General features: G+C 54.0%; 1 protein-coding gene across 1 annotated transcript in view; it reads right to left on the bottom strand.

The window, feature by feature from the left end:
* Positions 1 to 526: 526 nt before the first annotated feature.
* The window catches only part of LOC309684583 (acrosin-like), a gene marked incomplete at both ends in the record, with an annotated part of 77,362 nt that continues 58,345 nt past the window's right edge, over positions 527 to 19,543 (bottom strand). The window contains one exon of the mRNA XM_082500470.1: positions 527 to 535. Within this exon, the coding sequence (XP_082356596.1) occupies positions 527 to 535 (9 nt within the window). The remainder of the gene's footprint in view (positions 536 to 19,543) is intronic.

Raw genomic sequence — 19,543 nt, forward strand, 5'->3', positions numbered from 1 at the left:
TTTCAGAACTTTGAAGCACGAAACGATTTTAATAGAAAAGAATGATTTGACCCTGGTGGTAGACAGAAACCTGAATCCTTCACAACTCCTGTAGGAATGGGCAAGTGGGGAGCCGCATCATGATTGATTAGATTTTATAAATTACCAAACCAGGGTAAGAGAAGACCTAATAAACACACCAATGCCCTATGTAATAAAACAAAAACAAACAAACCCAAAAAACTATCCAACAACTTTTTATAGATGGTTCCTCCTGATGTATAGTTGGAAAGAGAGCAAGGAGTTATGTCGTCATTGATGGGGAAGAAAAAGCAGTAATTGAAGAAGGAGGATTACCAGCAAATTAGTCAGCCCAGAGTTGTGAACTATATGCTCTGAAGAGAGCTTTAGATTATCTCCAGGGAAAAGAAGGCATTATCTATACAGATTCAAAGTATGCATATGGAAATTAACCATGGAAAGGAAGTCTCGTGATTTTGCTTTGACAGGAAAAAGCCCTGGAGAGCCTTCAGAAGGCGTATAAGAATCAGTGCTGCTGCATGAGAGCAACAGACAGCAAAAGCCTTGAGAGTGCCTTCGGACTGGGGTGGCACCAAACCCCTTCGACCCTACTTTGCTGCAGTTGTAATTGTTGCGTGTTATAAATTACACAGGTTAAGTGTAAGAATTGTAATAAGGTCATTTGAGGTCCCCGTGGCAGACAGGAGCAGTACCTCTCCCAAGTCTTCGATCTTTAGTGTATCCGATGTGGGAATACAACCCCAATAGATAAGTGTAAGTGGATTAGACATTATTGTTGCAGAACCCACAGAGAATTACGTAATGTGGACCGACCCAACCAGAATGTTCATAGATCCTCGAAATATCAGCTCCAATACGAGTTCTGGGACTGAAGAAAGGACCCTATTGTGCCACAAGAATCAGAGATACCGGACTAAAGAGGAGGGAGGGCAAGACCAGGTTGGCCTCTGGACTCGCTGCCAAGAAGAACTATTTCTCGGCTGTTGGAGGCACCCCAATAGGCACGAGAGGTAGGAGTATAAGCCAGGGTGGACCTCCACTGCCAGAGGCCACTCACCCCGGGCGAGGAACGGGGCGAGCAAAACCCGCAGCGGGCCCGGGGAAGACCGGGCAGCCGGTTCCTCCCGCTCGGGGTCCCGGAAGGCTCCGCGTTTGGGGAAAGACCTCCCCTCCATCCCATTCTTGGCCTATTCCAACTTTCACTTTTGGATGAAACAGCCCAAAAAAGGGAAAAAAGGGGGTTTTAAACATAATTTTTGGGCCCGAATTCACCCAAAGGCGCTCAGGCAGTATCAAAGCTCCAGAATAGTTTAGTTTTTGAGGGGTTTTCCAGAGGTGCTGCACTGAAAGTGCGGAACGGGCGTCCGAATGGAGTTGGGGATGGGAAAAAAATCCCAAATTGCGCTGGTAGCTTCTCCCAGGCCCCATTTGTATTAAAAAAATCCAGTTCCCCAAGTTATGTTATAGACAAATAAAGCACCAAATTACTCCCGATTCCTTTCAAGGCGCCGGTGACAGCATCACCCAGACAAAGACGACACGCACAGGGACACACAAATGTCGCTGACAAAAGGATTTGCAGCACTCAACAATTCCCAGCTTTCTTCCCCCCAAATTGTTTAGATTTGTCCAATGATATTTCCTGAATCCTGGGTAGAAAAAAATAATAATAAAAAAATAACTGGGGAATAAAAGCGGGGAGGGAGAAGGGGGTTTGGTGGTGAGAGGAGCGCTCCTCTGTGTATTTGTCCAAAACTATGGTTTTAAGCCCTGAAAAAAAGGAGGTAGAGGCAGCGTTGTGAGGATTTAATGCGTTTTAAAACACTATGAAAAAGAGCTTTTTATAGATTCACCACCAAGGAAGAAAATTGTATTTAGGAAGGTGGAAAAACTGCCCCAAAAAAAAGTAGGAAAAAGCACCCCCAAAAAAGGGGGAGAAATGGGGGGAAACTGCCCCAAAAAGGAGGAAGGAAAAAAAAACTGAAAAGGGGCGGGGGGGGGAACGAACAACACTTTATAGGAAGGGTTAAAAGCTGCTTTAAGGAAGTGCTAAAACCGGCTTTTTTCCACCGGGAAGCTGGGAGACCCCCTCATTTCCCACCTTTAAAACCCGCTTTTTGCTCCAAAGCTAGGAAAAAAAAAAAAAAAAACCACCAAAACAAAACACCGCCCCGGAGGGAGGTGAGTGGAAAGGGCTGTGTGTGGAAAGAAAAGCTTTAAGGACAGGCTGGGCTGGGGAAAGGTGGTGGGCCCCGAGGGAGGGCTTGGGGAGCGGGGCTAGAAGCGTGGGTTTGGGGCAAAACTCTGGGAAAGAAACTGCAGGACAGGGCCAATCTGAGTATACAGTTTTAGCGAAGCTTCAAGCAAAGGGTGACCAAAGGTGCCTCTTGTCCTTTTGTGGGCGGGTTCTGTCTAAGTTATTCATGCGAGTGGACTTTTGCCACACGGGATGGGAACGTTCGCTTCCCGGGATAGCTGATGCCCCTGGATAACCACTGCCCGCGAAGCACTGCGAAACCCCGTGTTCAAAAATGAGAACAAAGGCCGGGTTTTGCCTCTCGGAAGGATCTCTAAGCACCGTCTCCACGTTATTTTCAGTACCTTTCTGGTTGTTTTCTTTGCCCCCATCCCCGTGATGTCCGTCGGGGGGGCTGGCGGAGCTCTGCAGGCGGACGTCCGTCTCATTTTGGAGAAGGCTGGGCTGGTTTCGGGCGGTCCCGGCTCTTTTTGGGGAGGGCTGGGCTGGTTTCGGCCTCGCATTGCCCGACGCGGAGAGAAGCGCTGGTGTGGAGCTCGTTCTCGTCGGCGCGGCCCCGCCCCTCTCGCTCGCGTTTGCCGCGGCGACGCAGGGGGGCGTGGCCCGGGTCTGCCCCTCGGCACATGCGCGGTTGGGCGGACGTGATGGGGAGCACTTCCGGTGTGCGTCGGCGGTCGGGAGCTGTGACGGTCGGTACCGGGGGGGACGGGGGCCGAGGAGAGCAGGAGCGGGCGGGCGGGCGGGCGGTGGCGGTGGAGTCCATGGCCAGTTCGGGGGGTTTGTGGGGTGTCGGGACCGGGCTGGGGGGCGCGGGGCGCTGTCTGGGCCTTTTTGGGGGGGGCAGAGCCGAGTGGGGGGTCCCCGGGGAGAACAGGGCCGATTCAGGCTCCCCCGTCCCCCGCTGCCGCCCCCTCACCCCCCGCTCGCTCCCCGCAGGTGGCGGCAGCCCCGGCCGCAGCGCAGGGTGCCCGGGGCCGGCCTGGGCGGGCGCTTGGCTCCGCTCTGGGCTCCGCTCTCAGCCCCCCCCCCGCAGGTCAGCCCGGCCGTGCCCCCTTCGCCCGCCTCCAGCCCACGGCCGAGCCCCCCCAGGTACCCCCGAGATGGGTCGGGGGGTGTCAGCGCTGGGCCCCCTGAAACGGGGGTGGGTGGTGGGCACGGGCATTGCTGGGAGCCCGTGGGCAGCCCTGGGACCCCCTTAAAGCCCACGGAGACCCCCGGGGCCCCCTTGTCTCCCCCGGAGCCGACGGGGAGCCGTAGCTGTGGAGTCAGCTTAAGGAGTCTGCCCTAAGGACTGCTGCTTTTTGGAGCGTTGGGGGAGGGGGAGGGTTGCGGTGTGGGGAGTGGAGGTGTGTGGGAGGAGTCCCGTGTCGTGAGGGAGGTTTGGGGATGTTGGGCAGATTTGGGGGAGTGGGGGAGGGGTCCCCTCCTTTGGAGCTCCCTGGTTGGTTTCTTCTAAACTGTGGGAGGCAGCGGGCGAAGGGGGAAGGCAATAGAGTTGCTGTACTTCAATCCTTGTTTGAGAGTCAGCGACTCTGCTCCCTTGCTGCTCAGCAGACTCTTAGCTCCGTGGGGCTGTTTCTCCAGGCAGGCTATGACTACAGAAACGGCCCCACTTCCTCAGAAGAGTTGTTAGCGGTGACATCTCCTGGGAACGTACTGCCTGACGTTGGATAGACCTGGCACCACGCAGCAGCTCAGAGCCCCACAGCGTATGCTGCCGCTCTCAGTTGGCTCCATCAAATCCTCTGACCTGAGAATGCCAAAGGTACAGAGTTGAAACGGGCTGTTCCTCACCCGCTGAGTCAGATGAACCTTTTTGCACCCAAGTTGGCTGGGGACTGCTCCTGCCTCACCGCCTTCAGGCGGAGCATGGCTGTGAGCAGGGGAGCTCAACAGACAGTGGTTGCTGATTGCAGCCTGCTCCCTCGGGGGAGCACCCGCAGCCGTGGGATGGGAGGAGGAAGGACAGCACGAGGGCTAGAGAGAAACATTTTATTTCTTTAACGTTTCACATACGCAGCACCCCAGAGGGGTTCCCGGCCCCACTCCCCACAGCTGCTCAGTATTCGGGGCACTGTTGGTCTTCTGGGCCTGGCGCTGTCACCATTTGCAGGGCTGGCAGAAGCAGACACGGCTAGTGGCATCTCCACCAGCCCTTCAAGTAGCCCCACAGCCAGGCGCAGCCCTGCCGCAGGCACCTTCCTGCCCTGCACAGCCCTGGGTCTGCCTGGCCACACTCCCTGCCCGTGGTCTTGCAGGACTCCTCCGTCTTTGCGTTCAAGGCCTGGAAAGCACAGGTGATCTCCTGCGCCCGCTCCACCTTGTCCATGTCCATGGCTGGGGGCCTTCTGGGGGACAGGTGCTCATCCGTGGGCCCCTGTGCCCTGTCCATCCCCTGCTGGGGAACCCACTCTTTCTCGGTCCCTGCTGGCAGCTCCTGTGGAGGCTCCTGGCCGAGGACCGGCCCCAGTTTCCGCACTGCCCCACCAGCAGCCATGGGAGAGCGGGGTTGTCCTGAGTGTGTGAGCACCACTGGCTCTGTTGCTGCACTGGGCCAGGGCTCCAGGAAGTGGTAGAGGGAGCTCTGGGAAGAGGAGCTGCTCCTCAACAGGCTGCTGCAGTCCTCCGAGTTGGCCAGCGAGCACAAGCTGCAGGGGCTCTTGCGGTGGCCCTCGGGGGGCCCAGGAGCCCAGGGGGTGCCTGGACCAGAAGCAGCTGTCCCCACTGATAGGACCTATAGGCGGCAGAGGAGGGCAGGGGGACCTGGGGGCTTGGGGGGGTGAGGGGTAGAGAGAGGCATCACTGCTCAGATGGTATATGGTTGGCAGGGAGCCCAGTGGGTCCTGTGGGGCCCGGTGCTTCCTCCTCGCTGCCTCCTCGATTGCCCTGCAGAGGAGGAGAGAGAAGAGACCCGCTGCACCCTGTCTACTCCGTCGGGGCCCACGGGCAGCACCCCCTCCTCAGCAGGCGGGCAGGGCTGCCCAGCACAGGCAGGGCAGGGCACGGGCTGAGGGTCTGGGGCAGGATCTGGGGGTCTCCCCCACACTCCCTGCTTCTCCTGTGTTGACTTGAGCTCCCATCCTTCATCCGCTAGCCGAGAAGCTGCTGAGGGAGGGGACAGAGTGAGCGGCTGGCAGCCCTTGGCACAGCCCCGGCTCAGGGCTGCCGTGGGGTGTGGGCTGTTTGCCCGGTGCTCGGTGCCAGGGCCACTCACTGCTCTGCTCCTGCGGGCGGGCTCTCACGTGCGTCATCCCTTGCTTTGGCTTCTTCCAGTCCCTCTGCAGGACCCCGGGAGCTGGGTGAGACGGGAGCAGCTCCCAGCCCTGTGCCGCAGCCCCCCACCCCTCCCCACGCTGCGGCACAGTGCGGTGCAGCAGTCGCCTACCTGGAGCCGCTTGGTCCGTAGCACAGAAGAGACCGCGCTGAGCCCCATCAAAAGCATCACGAGCGGAGCCAGGTGAGCTGTGGGGGGGACGTTGGAGTCCCTCCTGGCACCAGCTGCGGTGCAGCCGCGCAACCCTGGGGTGCCCCCCATGGGAAATGTTAAAGAAATAAAATGTTGGTCTCTATCCCTGGTGCTGTGGTTCCTCCTGCCATCCCGCGGCTGGGGCTGTGCCCCCCTCAGTGCCCGACCCAGTGGGACAGGCTGGCACTGCTGGCACCCACCAACCTGGGGGGGTGGTGGTGTCGGGGGAGCTGGGTGGGCTGGAGAAAGGGAGGAAGCACCTCTTGCAACCAGCTGGGCCCTCTCCAGCCACAAAACCCTCCCCAGAGGCACCAGAGGGGACCCCCAGATCCTTGAAGGGCTGCCCCAGACTCCCTCTGGCCTGCAAGAGTCCCCCCCAGGACCCCATAAGGGCCGCCCAGGACCCCTTACGGACACCCCAGTGGCATCCCAAATCTGGGTTCTTTACCTGCTGGGCAAGCCAGTAACACACTGTGTGGGAGCAGCCAGCCAAGCCGGTTTCAGAGCACCAGAGGTGAGAGGCAGGGAGCTGCCATCCCACTCAGCTCCATCTCCGCCGTGCCTTGGCTGTGCAGAGAGAACTTGGGGGGAGCTGCAAAACAGCTCAGCCCGGGCTTATCTCCAGATGGCGCAGAACAACCAAAACCAAATGGCCCTTAACAATCAAAATGCCCCGAGTCCCATCCCACCACTCTTCCCGTGACGTTGAGCGCCGGACATCACAAATTGGCAACAGAGACTTCGCTATGGCACCACCAGAGGGAAATATCCCAGACAGTGTAATCCACTCGGGCATAATCCTGCACCCTCACCGAGTCAGGAAATATAAACCGCAGGGTCTGGGGAGACAAATGGGGAATCCTCCAAGGATACAGCTGGCCCCTCGGAGATCCGTCCCCCCCATCCAGGACGCTGTACAGGGTAACTTCCCCGGGATGGAGCGACCTCACCTGAGAGAGAGAGGGTAAGTGACTAAGAAACATCCGTACGGTATAGGGCATGCGATTGAGTTTGTGACTGGTGCACTCTTCTAAGGCATTAATATCTAGCGCCCTTGTGGTTTGTGTTGCTACTTGTCGGGGGCATTTGTAGCTCGCAATAGTGGATCCCGCTGATTTCTTTTAAACCGCAATAGTGCAATCGCCATCGCACACACAGAACTTGCAATAGTGACGTATTCGACCTGTGAGTGAAGTCCAAAGAAATTGTTAATTTGAACCTCTCAGTGAAGTCCTTTTTCCCGTTTCGTCCCACTCCCCGAGCCACTGGGTAAAGCGACACCTGGCAAAAAAACCCACACCACCCTCAAAAACCCCACACCACATCCCCCACTCCCCACCCACCCCTTCTCCCCCCATCACAGCCATGGGGCAAACTCCCACCACCACCCCACTCTCAGCTCAGCTATGACCCACCCCCCCTTCCCCCCCCCCCCCCGAGTCACTGGAAAGAGAGCAACGGAGAGCGAGCTCAGGCTCTTGTGAGCTGGAGAGATTCCTCTTTGTTTTTTGATGTTGTTGTCGTTGGATGGGATTTGTTTGGTTTTTTTTCACAGAACACTTTGCAGTGTGGTGTCACAGCCCCCGGGGCCGGCGCTGGCACCGCCACCCCACCGCTGGCTCTCGTCCCTCCTCTTGCCCGACGGCTTTCACCACTTACTTTGCTTGGGTTTTTTAGGGGTTTTTTTCCTTTCTACCTTTCTTTTTTTTTATTTGGGGTTGTTGGTTTTTTTCCCTTTTTTTTTTCTTTTCCCCCCTTTTTATCTCTTTTTCCCTTTTTTCTTCTTTCCCCTCGTTTTTTTCCTCCCCCCCTTGTTTTCTTTTATTTTTTTTTTCTTTTTCTCTTTTTAAACATCTCTCAAGCTTTCTCCGAAGGAACAGCCCCTGGCTCTCAGCCAGCAGAAGGAGACTATGGAAGAGCTCTGGCACCCGTGGGATTGCTTTCCTTCTCCCGCCTCGCACTCAGTAGAGCGTGTTTTCCAACTCTTTTTTTTTTTTTATTAAGAAAAGAAACAAAAATAATGTGCCAGCTATCAGTTTTGTAAGGCACACAAAATCTCTAAAAGGGAAACAGAAGCGCAATGTGCTGAGGTAAACCCTGAGGTAGTTTTTGTGTGTGGTTGTGTGTGTGTCATCGGGGGTTGGGGGTTGTATGCGTTTTATTTTTGAAATTAAAAAAAAAAAAATATTATTTTGCTAGTGTGTTTTTTTTTTCCCCCAGCCCTGGGCTGACAACCTCTTGGAAATCTGGCTTTCCACCCCTGCCCCTCTTTCCCCCTTCTCTCCTTACAACCGGGATCATTCCCCAAAGTGTTTACAGCCGAGCACGGCCTTTCCTTTAACCTGTAGAAAAGCCGGCTTGTGCTAAAAAATAAACATCCTCCTCCTGCCCCCACCCCCTCTGAAATGAAATAAATAAAGAATTAAAATCCTTAAAAAACTTAAAAATCGCCTTTAGTTTCGTTATTGTTACATTAATTCTAAAAACTGATGAGCCGCTGCGCTGCGTGACGCAGCCCAACCTCCCCCCCTGAACACTGGGTGAGCTCCTCTGGCCGTGCCTGGGATGAAAACCGGGTGGCTTTTAGGAAATAAAAAAAATTTTAAAAAAGAATAATAAAAACTCTCTTTCTCTCTCTCTCTGCCTATGTTAGTCCAACTAAAGGGATAGTGTCGGGAGGTGATGGAGAGAGCCTTCCCCACACCCCTCGGTTGCGCATCCTCACAGTGCCACGTGGAATGGGGTGGGAGGGGGGAGGTGTGTTTGGGGGGGTCTTTGGTTTGCTCCCCTGACCTGCTGGGGGTGGGGGAGGGGGGGCAAAGTCTGGCAGTGGGGTTACATTCATTGGGCAGTGCTGGGCGTCGTTGCGGGAGCCTCCCTTGCTGTGCTGCGAGGCAGGCGCTCCCGGAGCGTGTTTCTGCTCCTGCTGCTTCCCCTGCTGGAGCATTTCCCTCATCTTGCGCTGTGCAGTCTTGGGGAGGAGAGGGGAAAAGCAAGAGGTGGGGGTCAGGGCACTGTTTCTCCCCCTACCACCCACCCCCAAGCCCCCACCGAGCATCTCGCCACTCCCAACTTGTCACTCTGGACAAGCTGTAAGTAATTTCAAGGGGTTTTTTTTTTGTTTGTTTGGTTTTTTTTGTTTGTTTGTTTTTTGGGGTTTTTTTTTTTTTTTTTTTTTAAACTTGTGCTTCCTCCATCGCTCCTCAAGACCACCTGAATTTTTCTGGGTGGCCACCATCCCTCTCGAGTGGACAGGAGACAAGGTTATGGAAGATGCACCCAGGTGCGATGCGCGTGGCTTTGCCTGCACTGAGGAGTCCATTCACACCCTGGGTGCCGCTCTGCACAGCATTCAAAACACCCATTTTTAGCTCAATCGAGCCAATCTTCAATTTCAGCACTCCCACAGCCGGGGGGAGCTACCGAAACACCTTCAGTGCCTCTTGGGGGCACAGGGACCACCTGAAAGAAGAGCGGCAGGACGCTCGGGTGGTGCTGGGCTCAGCACACACTGCGCCTTTCCTCGGTGGACGGAAGCAGCCGGGGAATATTGGGTAAAGCCACGGCCAAACCGTACTTGACTGGCAAAGAAATGCCCAATGATTTTAATGATGACCTCGTTCTTGTCCAGGGTTTGGTCTCGTGGCACAAGGACTTCCACACTGGTTAAAATTTGCAGTTCATTCACCTGGAGCGAACCACAAGAGGGTTTTGTTGTGGAAGAGCCAAAATGCTCTGCTGCCGGTGTCACCACGGCACCAGGCACCCTGTGTGTCTCCCCCTTCCTTGGGACCAACGAGAACCACCACCAGGACATAGGGGCTGAGGGTCAAGACATCGCCGAAACCACTGTGCACCCGGGATTTGTCCCCCTGGGGTGGGCAGGGGTGACGGCTGATGCCCAACTCTGCGTCCCCGGGGCACCACCACCTACCATCTTGCCACCTTTGCCTATAACATGGCCGGTGGCGAAAGAAGGCACCTTGATGTGGGCTTCAAGCTTCACGTCTTTCGCGTTTTCCTCTTTCATCTTCCCAAAATATTCACCCCTGGGCCTGGGGAGGAGACGGACAGAAAGGAAAACCATCAGGCAGCACCCACTGTGCCTCTCCATCCCCAAAGCTGACGATGTCCCCATGTCCAGCAGCATCAAAACCACTGTACCCAGCAAAGAGCTCCCCTGGCGCTGAGGGAGGCCAAGGCAGGCTACCAGCACAGTGGTGACCACAGGGATGCCCTCGACTTGTCCCTTACTGTCGCCGCCCCCATAGCCCCCACCCAGCGCACCTTGAACTGAGCCTCAGGCAGCCCCGTGATGATCATCCGCTCACTGGCCTCGGGACCTTCTGCCGGGGCGAGCTGGGGAGCGATGAGGGAGAGGGAGCATGAGCGCAGCCCCCACTTCAGCAAGACCTTCCCTTGGTGGGATGTCCCCCCCCAGCGCAGGGCAACTGCCCCATGCAGGAGCATCCCCTCCCACCTGAGCTGGGCTGATAACCAGGGTGCTGCAGGCCTGGCCTTCTACTAATGACAGGCTGGAGAGGTGGGCACATGCCAACCTCATGAAGTTCAATGAGGCCCAGTGCAAGGTCCTACACATGGGTCGGGGCAATCCCCAGCAAAAATCCAGGCTGGGCGGAGAATGGATGGAGAGCAGCCCTGAGGAGAAGGAGCTGGCGGTGCTGATTGATGAGAAGCTCAACATGAGATGGCAAGAGAAGCTGTGGCTGCCCCATTCCTGGAGGTGTTCAAGGCCAGGTTGGTCAGGGTTTGGAGCAACCTGGGCGGGTGGGAGGTGTCCCTGAACAGGGCAGCAGGGTGGACTGGATGGTCTTCAAGGTCTCTGTCAACCGAAACCATTCTATGATAATTTGGGGAGCAACACTGTAACCCACAGACTCCCATTCCCTGCCCTCGGCAGTGGGGAGGGGAAACTGAGGCACAAAACGCAGGACCAGCCCCGCGGCCCCTTCCTCACCTTGATGGAGGCACCCAAAAACCGCACCAGCTGCTTGATGTGCTGCCCCTTCTTCCCGATGATGGCCCCCACCGCCTGCATCCCGATGAACAGGTTCACAAACTCTTGCTCCGGCAGCTGAAGGGGCACAGAAGAGCGAGAGGGTCAGGGGACCAGCCAGACAAGGGACAAGGGAGGTGGCTGTCCCCATGCTACCATCCCATGGTAGTAGCTGCTTACCCTCCCAAGGTGCCCAAGTGAAGATCTCCTGGAAAGGGGTACCAGGCACTTACTGTGTGCTGATGGCGGAAGGCACCGGCCGGGGGGGGCTCCATACACACCCAAGAGGTACATCGAGGAGCCCTATGGTTGGAGAGAAAACGAGGGTCAGCGACGGCCCCAGCGTGCCAGACCCTTCCCGGCCACTCCCAGTCCCACACAGAGCAGTGTGCCACCACTGTGAGCCCAGCAGGGACACGGGGACAACCCTTCAGGCCCTGAAACCCCCCCTCACAGAGAGTGGGTGCACCCGAGGGTGCATTGGGGTGAGCTGCAGCCCCGACCCAGCGCGATGGGGCTGGGAGGCAGACAGGGGCTCCCAGTTACCCCCACACCCCCCTCACTGCCATGTTTTCGTCTGTGTCCTGCCTTTGTAGGGGAAAACCAGGACACAACTCTCTCCTGCTCTGCATTCCAGCAAGTGCAACCAGATGCTACCTGCAAACCACCATTGCTCACATGGAGGACGAGCAGACCCAGCTCCCCTGCCCAGGCTGGACGCCACTCTCGCTCCCAGCCCTCCATTTAAACCCACCACGCCGAGGTTTTGTGCTCCTCCTCGCATTGAGCTCACACTCCCCGTGTCCACCCTCTGCTTCGGGCCACGGGCTGCTCCACGGCTCCTACACCAACGTGTCCCCTCCTGCCCAGACACTCCTCGACGCCGGGCTGGACACTGCACCTCCTCACTTCCTTCCCTTCACCAGGAGCCTCGTTCCTTCTCCTCCATCCTTCCCACGACTCTACAGCTCCACAGACGAAGCTACAGCCCAAGACACCAGCTCCTGCTCAGGACATTTGCTCCTCTTACACTTAAAAACCCCTCTGGAAAAGCCTCTCCGCCACGGGGCTGCAGCAACACCCGCACATGTCCACCCCCCGTTAACGACGGGCGAGCACCGCATTGAAAAGCCCCCTTAGGAGCAAGGGCAGGGCGAGGCAGCGCCCCAAGAGCCAGCCAACCCCCCGCACACAGCTCAGCGCTCACCACACGCCCGCCGGCCCCCGCAGCAGCGGCTCGAGCGGGGCTGCCCGCGGCCGGCGGTCGGGCGCCGCTCCGTCACAGCCGCTCACCATGGTGGAACGCCGAACGCAGTCCGCGTCCTTCCAGTCGCGCCGCAGCCATGGCGCAGCCGGATGCGGCCACCGGAGCTCCGCGCCAGAGGGGCGCAAAGCGCCGTGCGAGCGCGGAGGAAAGGGCTCGGTAAGCCCGGGATTGGCATTCCCTCATCCACCGAGGGCAGAGGAGGCAGGAGGGGGCGCGCAAGAGCCCGCGCCGCCGGGCGGTGCCGCTCGCCTCAGTCCTGCGGGACGCCGGAAAGCTTCTCCGCTCTCGGGGGGGCCCTCCGCTCTCTGGGAGGCTTCTGGGGGGCCCCTCCGGCCTTTGTGGGGGCCTCTCCCTGAGGGCCTCTTCCCCGCCTCCGGGCACCCCCCGCCTCCCGGCGCCCAGCTGCCAGCCGGGGCCCGGCTCGAGGCTTTCGGAGAAGGGCCAGCGCCTCCCCCAGACACAGGAGGGCGAGGCGGGACGGCGCCGGCCCGGCCCCACCGCAGGGCAGGGGCAGAAGCGGGCCGGGCGGCCCTTAACGGCCCCCTCAGGCAGAGCACAGACGCGGCGCGCCTGCGCGCACCCACCGCCCCGCCCCTCTCTCCCCCCTCAGCCGCCCCTGTACCGATGGCTGCGGGGGGCTCTCGTCGCCCTCCTCGCCGCCCCCGGCCCCGCCGCCGCGCAAGAGGCCGTCCCCCAGGTCAGCGAGCCGCCCCGCCGCCTCAGGGCCGCCCCCGGGCATCGCCCCGGCGTCCACTCCCCCCGGCGCCGACTCACGGAATCACGGAGTTCTCCGAATTGGAAGGGACCTCTAGAGATCATCTAGACCATCTCCCAGTCGTCCCCCCCCCATCTCCCCGGCCAGAAGCAATGATATCAGCAGGGTTTGGGGGCATAACAGTTTCAAAGAAATTACTTTGTGTAAGAAAGACCAAAGAATTCTTCAAAGAATCCTTGCCGTCTGTCATGACATTTGGGGGGGCAAATAGAGGCAAAAACCCACCTAGGACCATCCTTTGTGCTCCATTCCCAAAGGACAAAGTGATTGAAGTGGGTGTATGCCCGAGTTGCTTTCCCACCTTTTATTTCCTGTCCTTCTTAGACTTTTCTTTGCAACTCAGTGTAGTGATTTACAAAATGAACTTAAGTTTTTGGCGATAGGAACAAATGTAAAATGTTAGGAAGCATTAAAAGAGGCCTAATGTGCTGCAGCGGGATCATTAGCTCTCTGCGAGCGGTCGTTGGCTGGGAGAGGTTGAGGGTGTTGAGGAGGGCTGCAGTTAGGTGTATGTGCCTGAGATGATCCCAGGGGCACTTGGAGGGGGAGACCTTCGGGATAGGAAAGGTAACTTTGGAAGTTTGGGCCCTGTGAAGGGAAGTCAGCCTGCTGGGAGCTTCCCTAGGGCTGCAAAACACTGTTGTGTGTGTTCTTTCCTCAGCGTTTGCATAGTTGTGGATGATGATGATGACGAGACTCCGCCGAAAAAGCAAAAATCAGGTATCGCACATTACACAAGTACTGAATATGCCCGATTTTTCTGAGGTTTCGTGTCCCTTGGAAAAGTCTGGCTTTTGTGCTCTGGCATTGTTCCTGAAACTGTGGCTTTTCAAGCTGTTGGCTTCTTGCCTTGTGGCTCTCTATGCCTATAGCCAATGGCTTGAGGGTGTATGGTGGGGCTTAGCCCTCTGTATGACGTTATCTGCGGTGACTGTGGCAGGGCACAATACTTTTACTGCCAGCAGGAGATAGCCCAGGTCTCTGGTGGTGAGCCCACGCGTGTCAGCAGAAAGAGTATTTTAAATCAAAGCTGTGTGCTCCCTCCTATCTGTATTCGCAATGTACCTCTGTTGGGTTTCTATCATATTCTTATATGGCCTGTCTTTGTTTTTTAGATTGTTCCATCTCCGAGCAGAAAGAGAAAGTTGAAGTTTCTGCTGTGGTGCAGTTGCCGACCAAGGCAACCAAACGCCCGGCGGCCTCCGTCAGCAAAGATGCTCCATTCACAGAGTCTGCGGAAGAGGTTAGCGAGGGGTTTGAAATATTAGGATCTGTGCAAGGTGCGAGAGCAAGCAGCTCTCCCTAATGCATCTTGAGGTTGAGCCTGCTCTGAGCCTGTACAGCTGTAGGTGGTTCTTTTCCATTTCTAGCAGGCAGCTATAATGTGGGCTGGGTTTGCCTTACTCAAGTCTGCGTTATTCTCTTTCTCGAGTTTGTGGTTAAGGAATCAAAATACACTACCTGAGAAGAAAAACTGCGTACTTCCTGTGGATAAACCTCTTTCTGCTCATTATCCACCAGCCCAGGAGAGGATACCTGTAGGACTTTGGCTCTGTAAAAATGAGCCACCGACTGCTTGACTCCCTAGTTTGGTTCAAAGGTGTAGTGCTCTTTTTCTTATTACCCCATGGAATTAGAGGCCTAAGAGACTGTCGGGCTCTAATTGTTCATTCCTGAGGGAGTCATTAACTCTTATTTGTACAAGATGTATTTTTCAAGGGCTGAACTATCACACTTTGGAATGTTTAGGAGCTGACTGCACATATGAGAGCCTGTATTCAAAAATTAAAGCGTACCTGTCAAAGGTCCTGCAAAGATTGGCATTCTTCTGCAATCTGACCCAGCAAGTCATGGTCCCCAAGTCATAGCAGAGCTGACTAAGTCTCAGGAAGTGTGTTTGCTTGGATTCACATTCAGGTTACACTCATGTTGGTACTTTTTTTGTTTTCTTTTAAGATTCGGTCCACTTCTTTTGAGCCTTCAAGTAAAAGACCAAGATTTTCATCGCTCAATGTAGCAATGCTACAAATTGGTAAGGCTGACATCAAGTTATACGACTTGTTTCATTTTCACCCTACCTTGTGTACCGTTCAAGCCTACCCCTGGGGTTCTGTACAGATTATTGCAGGCACAGGACGAGGTGGCATCTGGGAAGACTTGAGCGTGACCTCTGTTTCTTACCCGCATCCTTGCATTGCTTCTGGAGTGGGGACGGGCGTTTATCTTGTCATCTCAGTACCAGAGCTGCCTTGGATGCAGTCCTTCCATTCTGATAGGTCCACTGTTAGCTTGCCAGAAGTAAATTGTTTTCAATGCTTCTTTTAGGTAGTAGATCCTGAGAAGCCTTTTGTATTTCAGGTTTTGGCTGGCAATACCTTGTGCGCACAACTTGCTGTAGTTGCCGGTGTGAAAACCTGAAAATGTCCTCAAGTGACATAACAGAAATAATATGATGATGTGAGAGAGAAAATGACAATTTATCTTTGTTGAAGCTCATTACTGTAAACTCATGAACCTCTTCAGTTTCCTTTTAGAGTTCCTGATGTCTTATGCTCTTCCCTCGTAGGTCAGATGCCGTGTGGAACCCATGCTCACCTGAGGAAGGAACCACTATCCCATCCTCACAAGATAATTCCACGTCTGAGGTAAAAATCCTTCTGTTTTCTTTGACTTCTTCCCCAAAAGGTTTACTGCCTATGGTAAGGGAGGTCTCCAGCTGCTTCCCCCCTGAAGAACCAATTTTCAACTTTTTCTTTAAACCCAGCTACTTAATTGACGCAGGAGATTAGGTAGAGATTAAAGGTCTGCGGTAAGAGGAAGTGTTGAACTTGAGAGGAGGCTGAGGACACAATCAACAGCGTATCTTCATCTGAAAGTCATGAACATCTCGTGTCTGTCTCCATCATCATCGGTGTACGTGCTTGACAAAGTAGTTGGTGGTGGAGGTGCATATTGGAATGTTCTCTGGATACCATTTCTTTTGCCGTTGATGTTTTCAGCACAATCCGGAATGGCAAACAGAGCATCAAAGCTGGTCCAGACAGCTTCTTACCCCTGAGGCCGCCCATTAAGGAGCGCGCTGTGCCAGAATCCGCCACTTCAGATGAAAATCCATATCATGAAAATGATACAGAAAACAGTTTCTCATGTAATTTTGTGTGCGCTGAGTTTAAGTGCACTGCATTTGAGAGCGGGTCAAGACTCTGCTTTGGGCGTCTAATCTGCCAGTCGTTGCTTATTGTGGTTTGGCTCATATTTTGGAGCAGATCTGGAGCATGAGAAAGAGATTCCTTTCAGAGGAAAGTAAACCAGAGAAGGTTCCTGGGGAACGTGTCTAATGCACTCCAACTGCTACTGAGCATATAGTCCCTGAGGTCAGAGCAGGGCAGGTCTGAAGTAAAATGTTCCAGCAGTGTGGATGCTGTGGACATTGCCATTCTCACTGTCAGCATAATCTTTAACAAATAGATTGAGCAGAATTGGTCAAGGCTGGTTGAAATGAACGCTGTCTTGTCCCGCAGAGTAAAGTGGCCTCCTCAGGTTGATGCAGATATTTGTTGGATGTGCAAAGAATATTTTTTTCTTTTCAAAGAAAAACCCCAAAAGCCACCGTGAATTGGTACGCACTGATAACAAATGCCCCCCGTATAAAAATTGTGATTCTCCTCTGTTGTTCTTTCCTGCCCCAAAGTGTTCAAGCCTCCTCTAAGGAACCAGTGACGACTGTGAGTCACCTGGAAGAACCAAAATACGGAGGAGAGGTCTATCCACGTCCAACACTAAGGACCGGTGAGTATCCCCATGATTCCAATCCGTTCCACTTTGTAGGTAGACTTCAAATCGGAATAGGGCATTTCTTATACACTGGCAGATGATGTTCAAAGCGCTTGCCAGAATTCAAACTTCCTGACCATACAGTCAGCATTCAAAGTTTTTCTTTTTTTTTTTAATTATCACTCAGAAATGGAGAGCTATGTACATCCGATGGTGACTGAAAGTCGAGTTCTTGTTTTCTTACTACTGCTTTTCTGTGCAGGTGTCGAATGTATAGATGTTTGCTGCCCGCAGTGGTCGCAGAGAGGTGATACGATCAGGTAGAGTCTCTTTTAATGTAGTAATGAGTAGCTACCTTGCGGCTCCGGAATTGCTCGCAAGCCAGTTGCATCTCCAACACAGCTGCCATGCGAGAGCCGTGCTGCGTGACAAAGAGGGTTGTGCTGGTGTGGTGTTTGCTGTGGGAAGAAAGCCAGTAAGGGTGCGGGTGGTGGCCGTCCCAAGTTGTCCTTGGATGTGCAGAATCCGTTTTTGTTTGTGAGTCGTTCTGCCGAGCCATCAAGGAGCTGACATTTCATTTCTTTCACTTGGAAACTCCCATCCTGAGCATAAGGATGAGAGAGCTTGTAAAGCCTGGTGGGACTTGAGGCAGTTTTTGGGACTTAGAGGATGCGTGGGGTTTGACTAGGAGGGGGAAAAAAGCAGCGTGCGGTTGGGTTTGAGAGGCCAGCAGCCTCTCTGAAAGGGGTCTTTTGGTGACAATGCGAATTCTTGTTTTTGAAGCAGGGACATATATCTGGACAACTTTAATGTCTGTGTATTTGTTTGCTCTTCAGAGTCTGTGTGGTTTGAATGACAATCCTCTCCAAATGGGGATAGTCACTCTCTTGACTGGCCTGTAGAAGGCAAGTAAACATCCTGTCGCTGTCCCATTTGGAATTCAGTGTGCTGGCCTTAGTTTCCCGAAGCTCACTCTGTTTGGATGCAAGTCTAGTTGCAGATGTTCCTGTTATACCTTGCAGTAGAACACCCAGCGTGCAGTGTTTATCAGCAGTAGATCACAAAGCACTCGATAGAGGAAGTGCTGGTTGCTTCCCTGTTTTCCAAATAATGCAACTGATAAAGAGAAGGAAAAGGAGTCTTGTACAAGTAGATGGGAAAAAAAAAAAATTGCAAAGCTCCCAGCTCTTCATTCTATCCCAGTCCTGCTGCTAAGAAAGAATGGTGCTGGACGTTGAGGCGATATTGTCACGTGTTGATGTGTGCAACTGGGGCTGTAGTCAGAATAAGCCTTGAAAAAGCCTTTCTTGTCCAGAAGGTGAATTCCTGAGAATTCCATGGGAGAGGACAGATACAAAGCTCACTTCTCTCTCTCCCTCTCCTGGCAGGTACTGCACACCAGAAGAAAACTCTCAGGAAGAGGAAGGAGCAGCGAAACAAACCATCGCGGGGGTAAGCTTGCGTTATTCACAAGGAAAATAGAGCTCTTTGTGATCAGAAACTTCAGCACTCTCCACTTCACGTGACTTACTCAACAATATCTGTATTTGCCCAGGTTGTTTTTCCCCGGGAAAGCGGGAGCGTTATTTGATGAGTAGCGCTATGGCAAAGTGTTTTCCGCTACCGTTAATTTTGTTTCTGGACTATTAGGAGCACGCTACACTATAGCATTTTGATTCTTCCCCTTTCATGTGTTGGGTATAGCCTCAAAATCTTTACTGCACAGCCTTAGTTGACCTGCAAAGCTGGACTGGGGTGTCTTTAGTCTTATCTTGTTTGCTGGGATGGGAAGTACATCCCTGACTTCCATCTCTGGTCAGGATTGAGGTCAAAAATAAAATTTTAATCATGGAAATCATAAATAGTAGTCTCACTCTCAACTTAATACCTACACGTGGAGGCTTTGCTGGGGTTCTTAACGCTAGCCCAAGCCAAACGAGCTCTCTGCCTCTCTTGCCTCCAAGTGCAGCACTCCATGGGTGCACAGTTGGAATGCAGTCGTCAATAAAAAGTCACTTTGGGGTTTGCTGTTTGGATGTGTGTACAAAAACTCTTCCAGTTTTCTGTCCTGTCCCCAAGCAAACAAATCTGTGCTTGATTGCTAGCTTAATGTCCGTTTGTCTAACAGAGACAGCATGGAGCTGAAATCTCAGAAGATGCGTTATTCCGAGGACATCCTATACCTGTTCGGTCCAAAAAGTCAGCCAGCCTCACCGTGGAAGGAAAGAAAGTGCCAGGCTTGGGAAAAACAGCGGAACGCTTTCCTCCGCTCACAGAGGTACCACAGCCGACAGTCTGTTAGACAAAAGAGAAGGTTGTGACAGAGCTGCAGGGAACTCCTCTTATTCTCGGTGGTTCTTGAGGCTTTTTGAAATCTGAAGAACTTGCATTGAACCTGTTAGCGAGTGACTGCGGCTGTGACTTTGCAGTGCGAGGGTCAGCACTAAAGCTGGTTTGAAGGATTTCGTGTGCTCCAGCGCTCCTTCAGTTGTGCTGCCCTGAGGGTTTGTGGGCCTTCTGTTAGCAGGACAAAAAATGAGTCCAGGTTGAACACCAGTCTCCAGAGCAGTGCTAACCCGACTCATCCAGTTATATTGGATGTGCCTCTTGTCCTACCGTGGTGATAGAACCTGAAAGATCAGCTTGTGCTGGTCCGTGATGCCGTTCCCCAGGGAGTGGGAGTTCAGTTTCCCCTGCTTGTATGAATTTTGGCTGCTTTTATTCTTTGGAGTTGCAGTCTAATTGAGCTCCCCCCACCTTTTCCTGCCTGTTGAGGATGGACTCGGAAAGGGCGGGCAAATGCAGAGTTTACAAAGTCTGCAGCGTTGATGCTGGGTACAAGGGAAACCGGGTGGTTTTCTTATTTTGCTCGCCCAGATTCAAGCAAGAAGATGCTATTGCAGATCAGAGTATTTTATACCACCATCCGGAGTGGTTTCTTTGCATTCCCCGCTGGGATTGGCTTA

The sequence above is a fragment of the Vanellus vanellus genome, assembly GCF_965231255.1.
Source record: "Vanellus vanellus genome assembly, contig: HAP1_SCAFFOLD_33, whole genome shotgun sequence".
Classification (NCBI taxonomy): Eukaryota; Metazoa; Chordata; class Aves; order Charadriiformes; family Charadriidae; genus Vanellus; species Vanellus vanellus.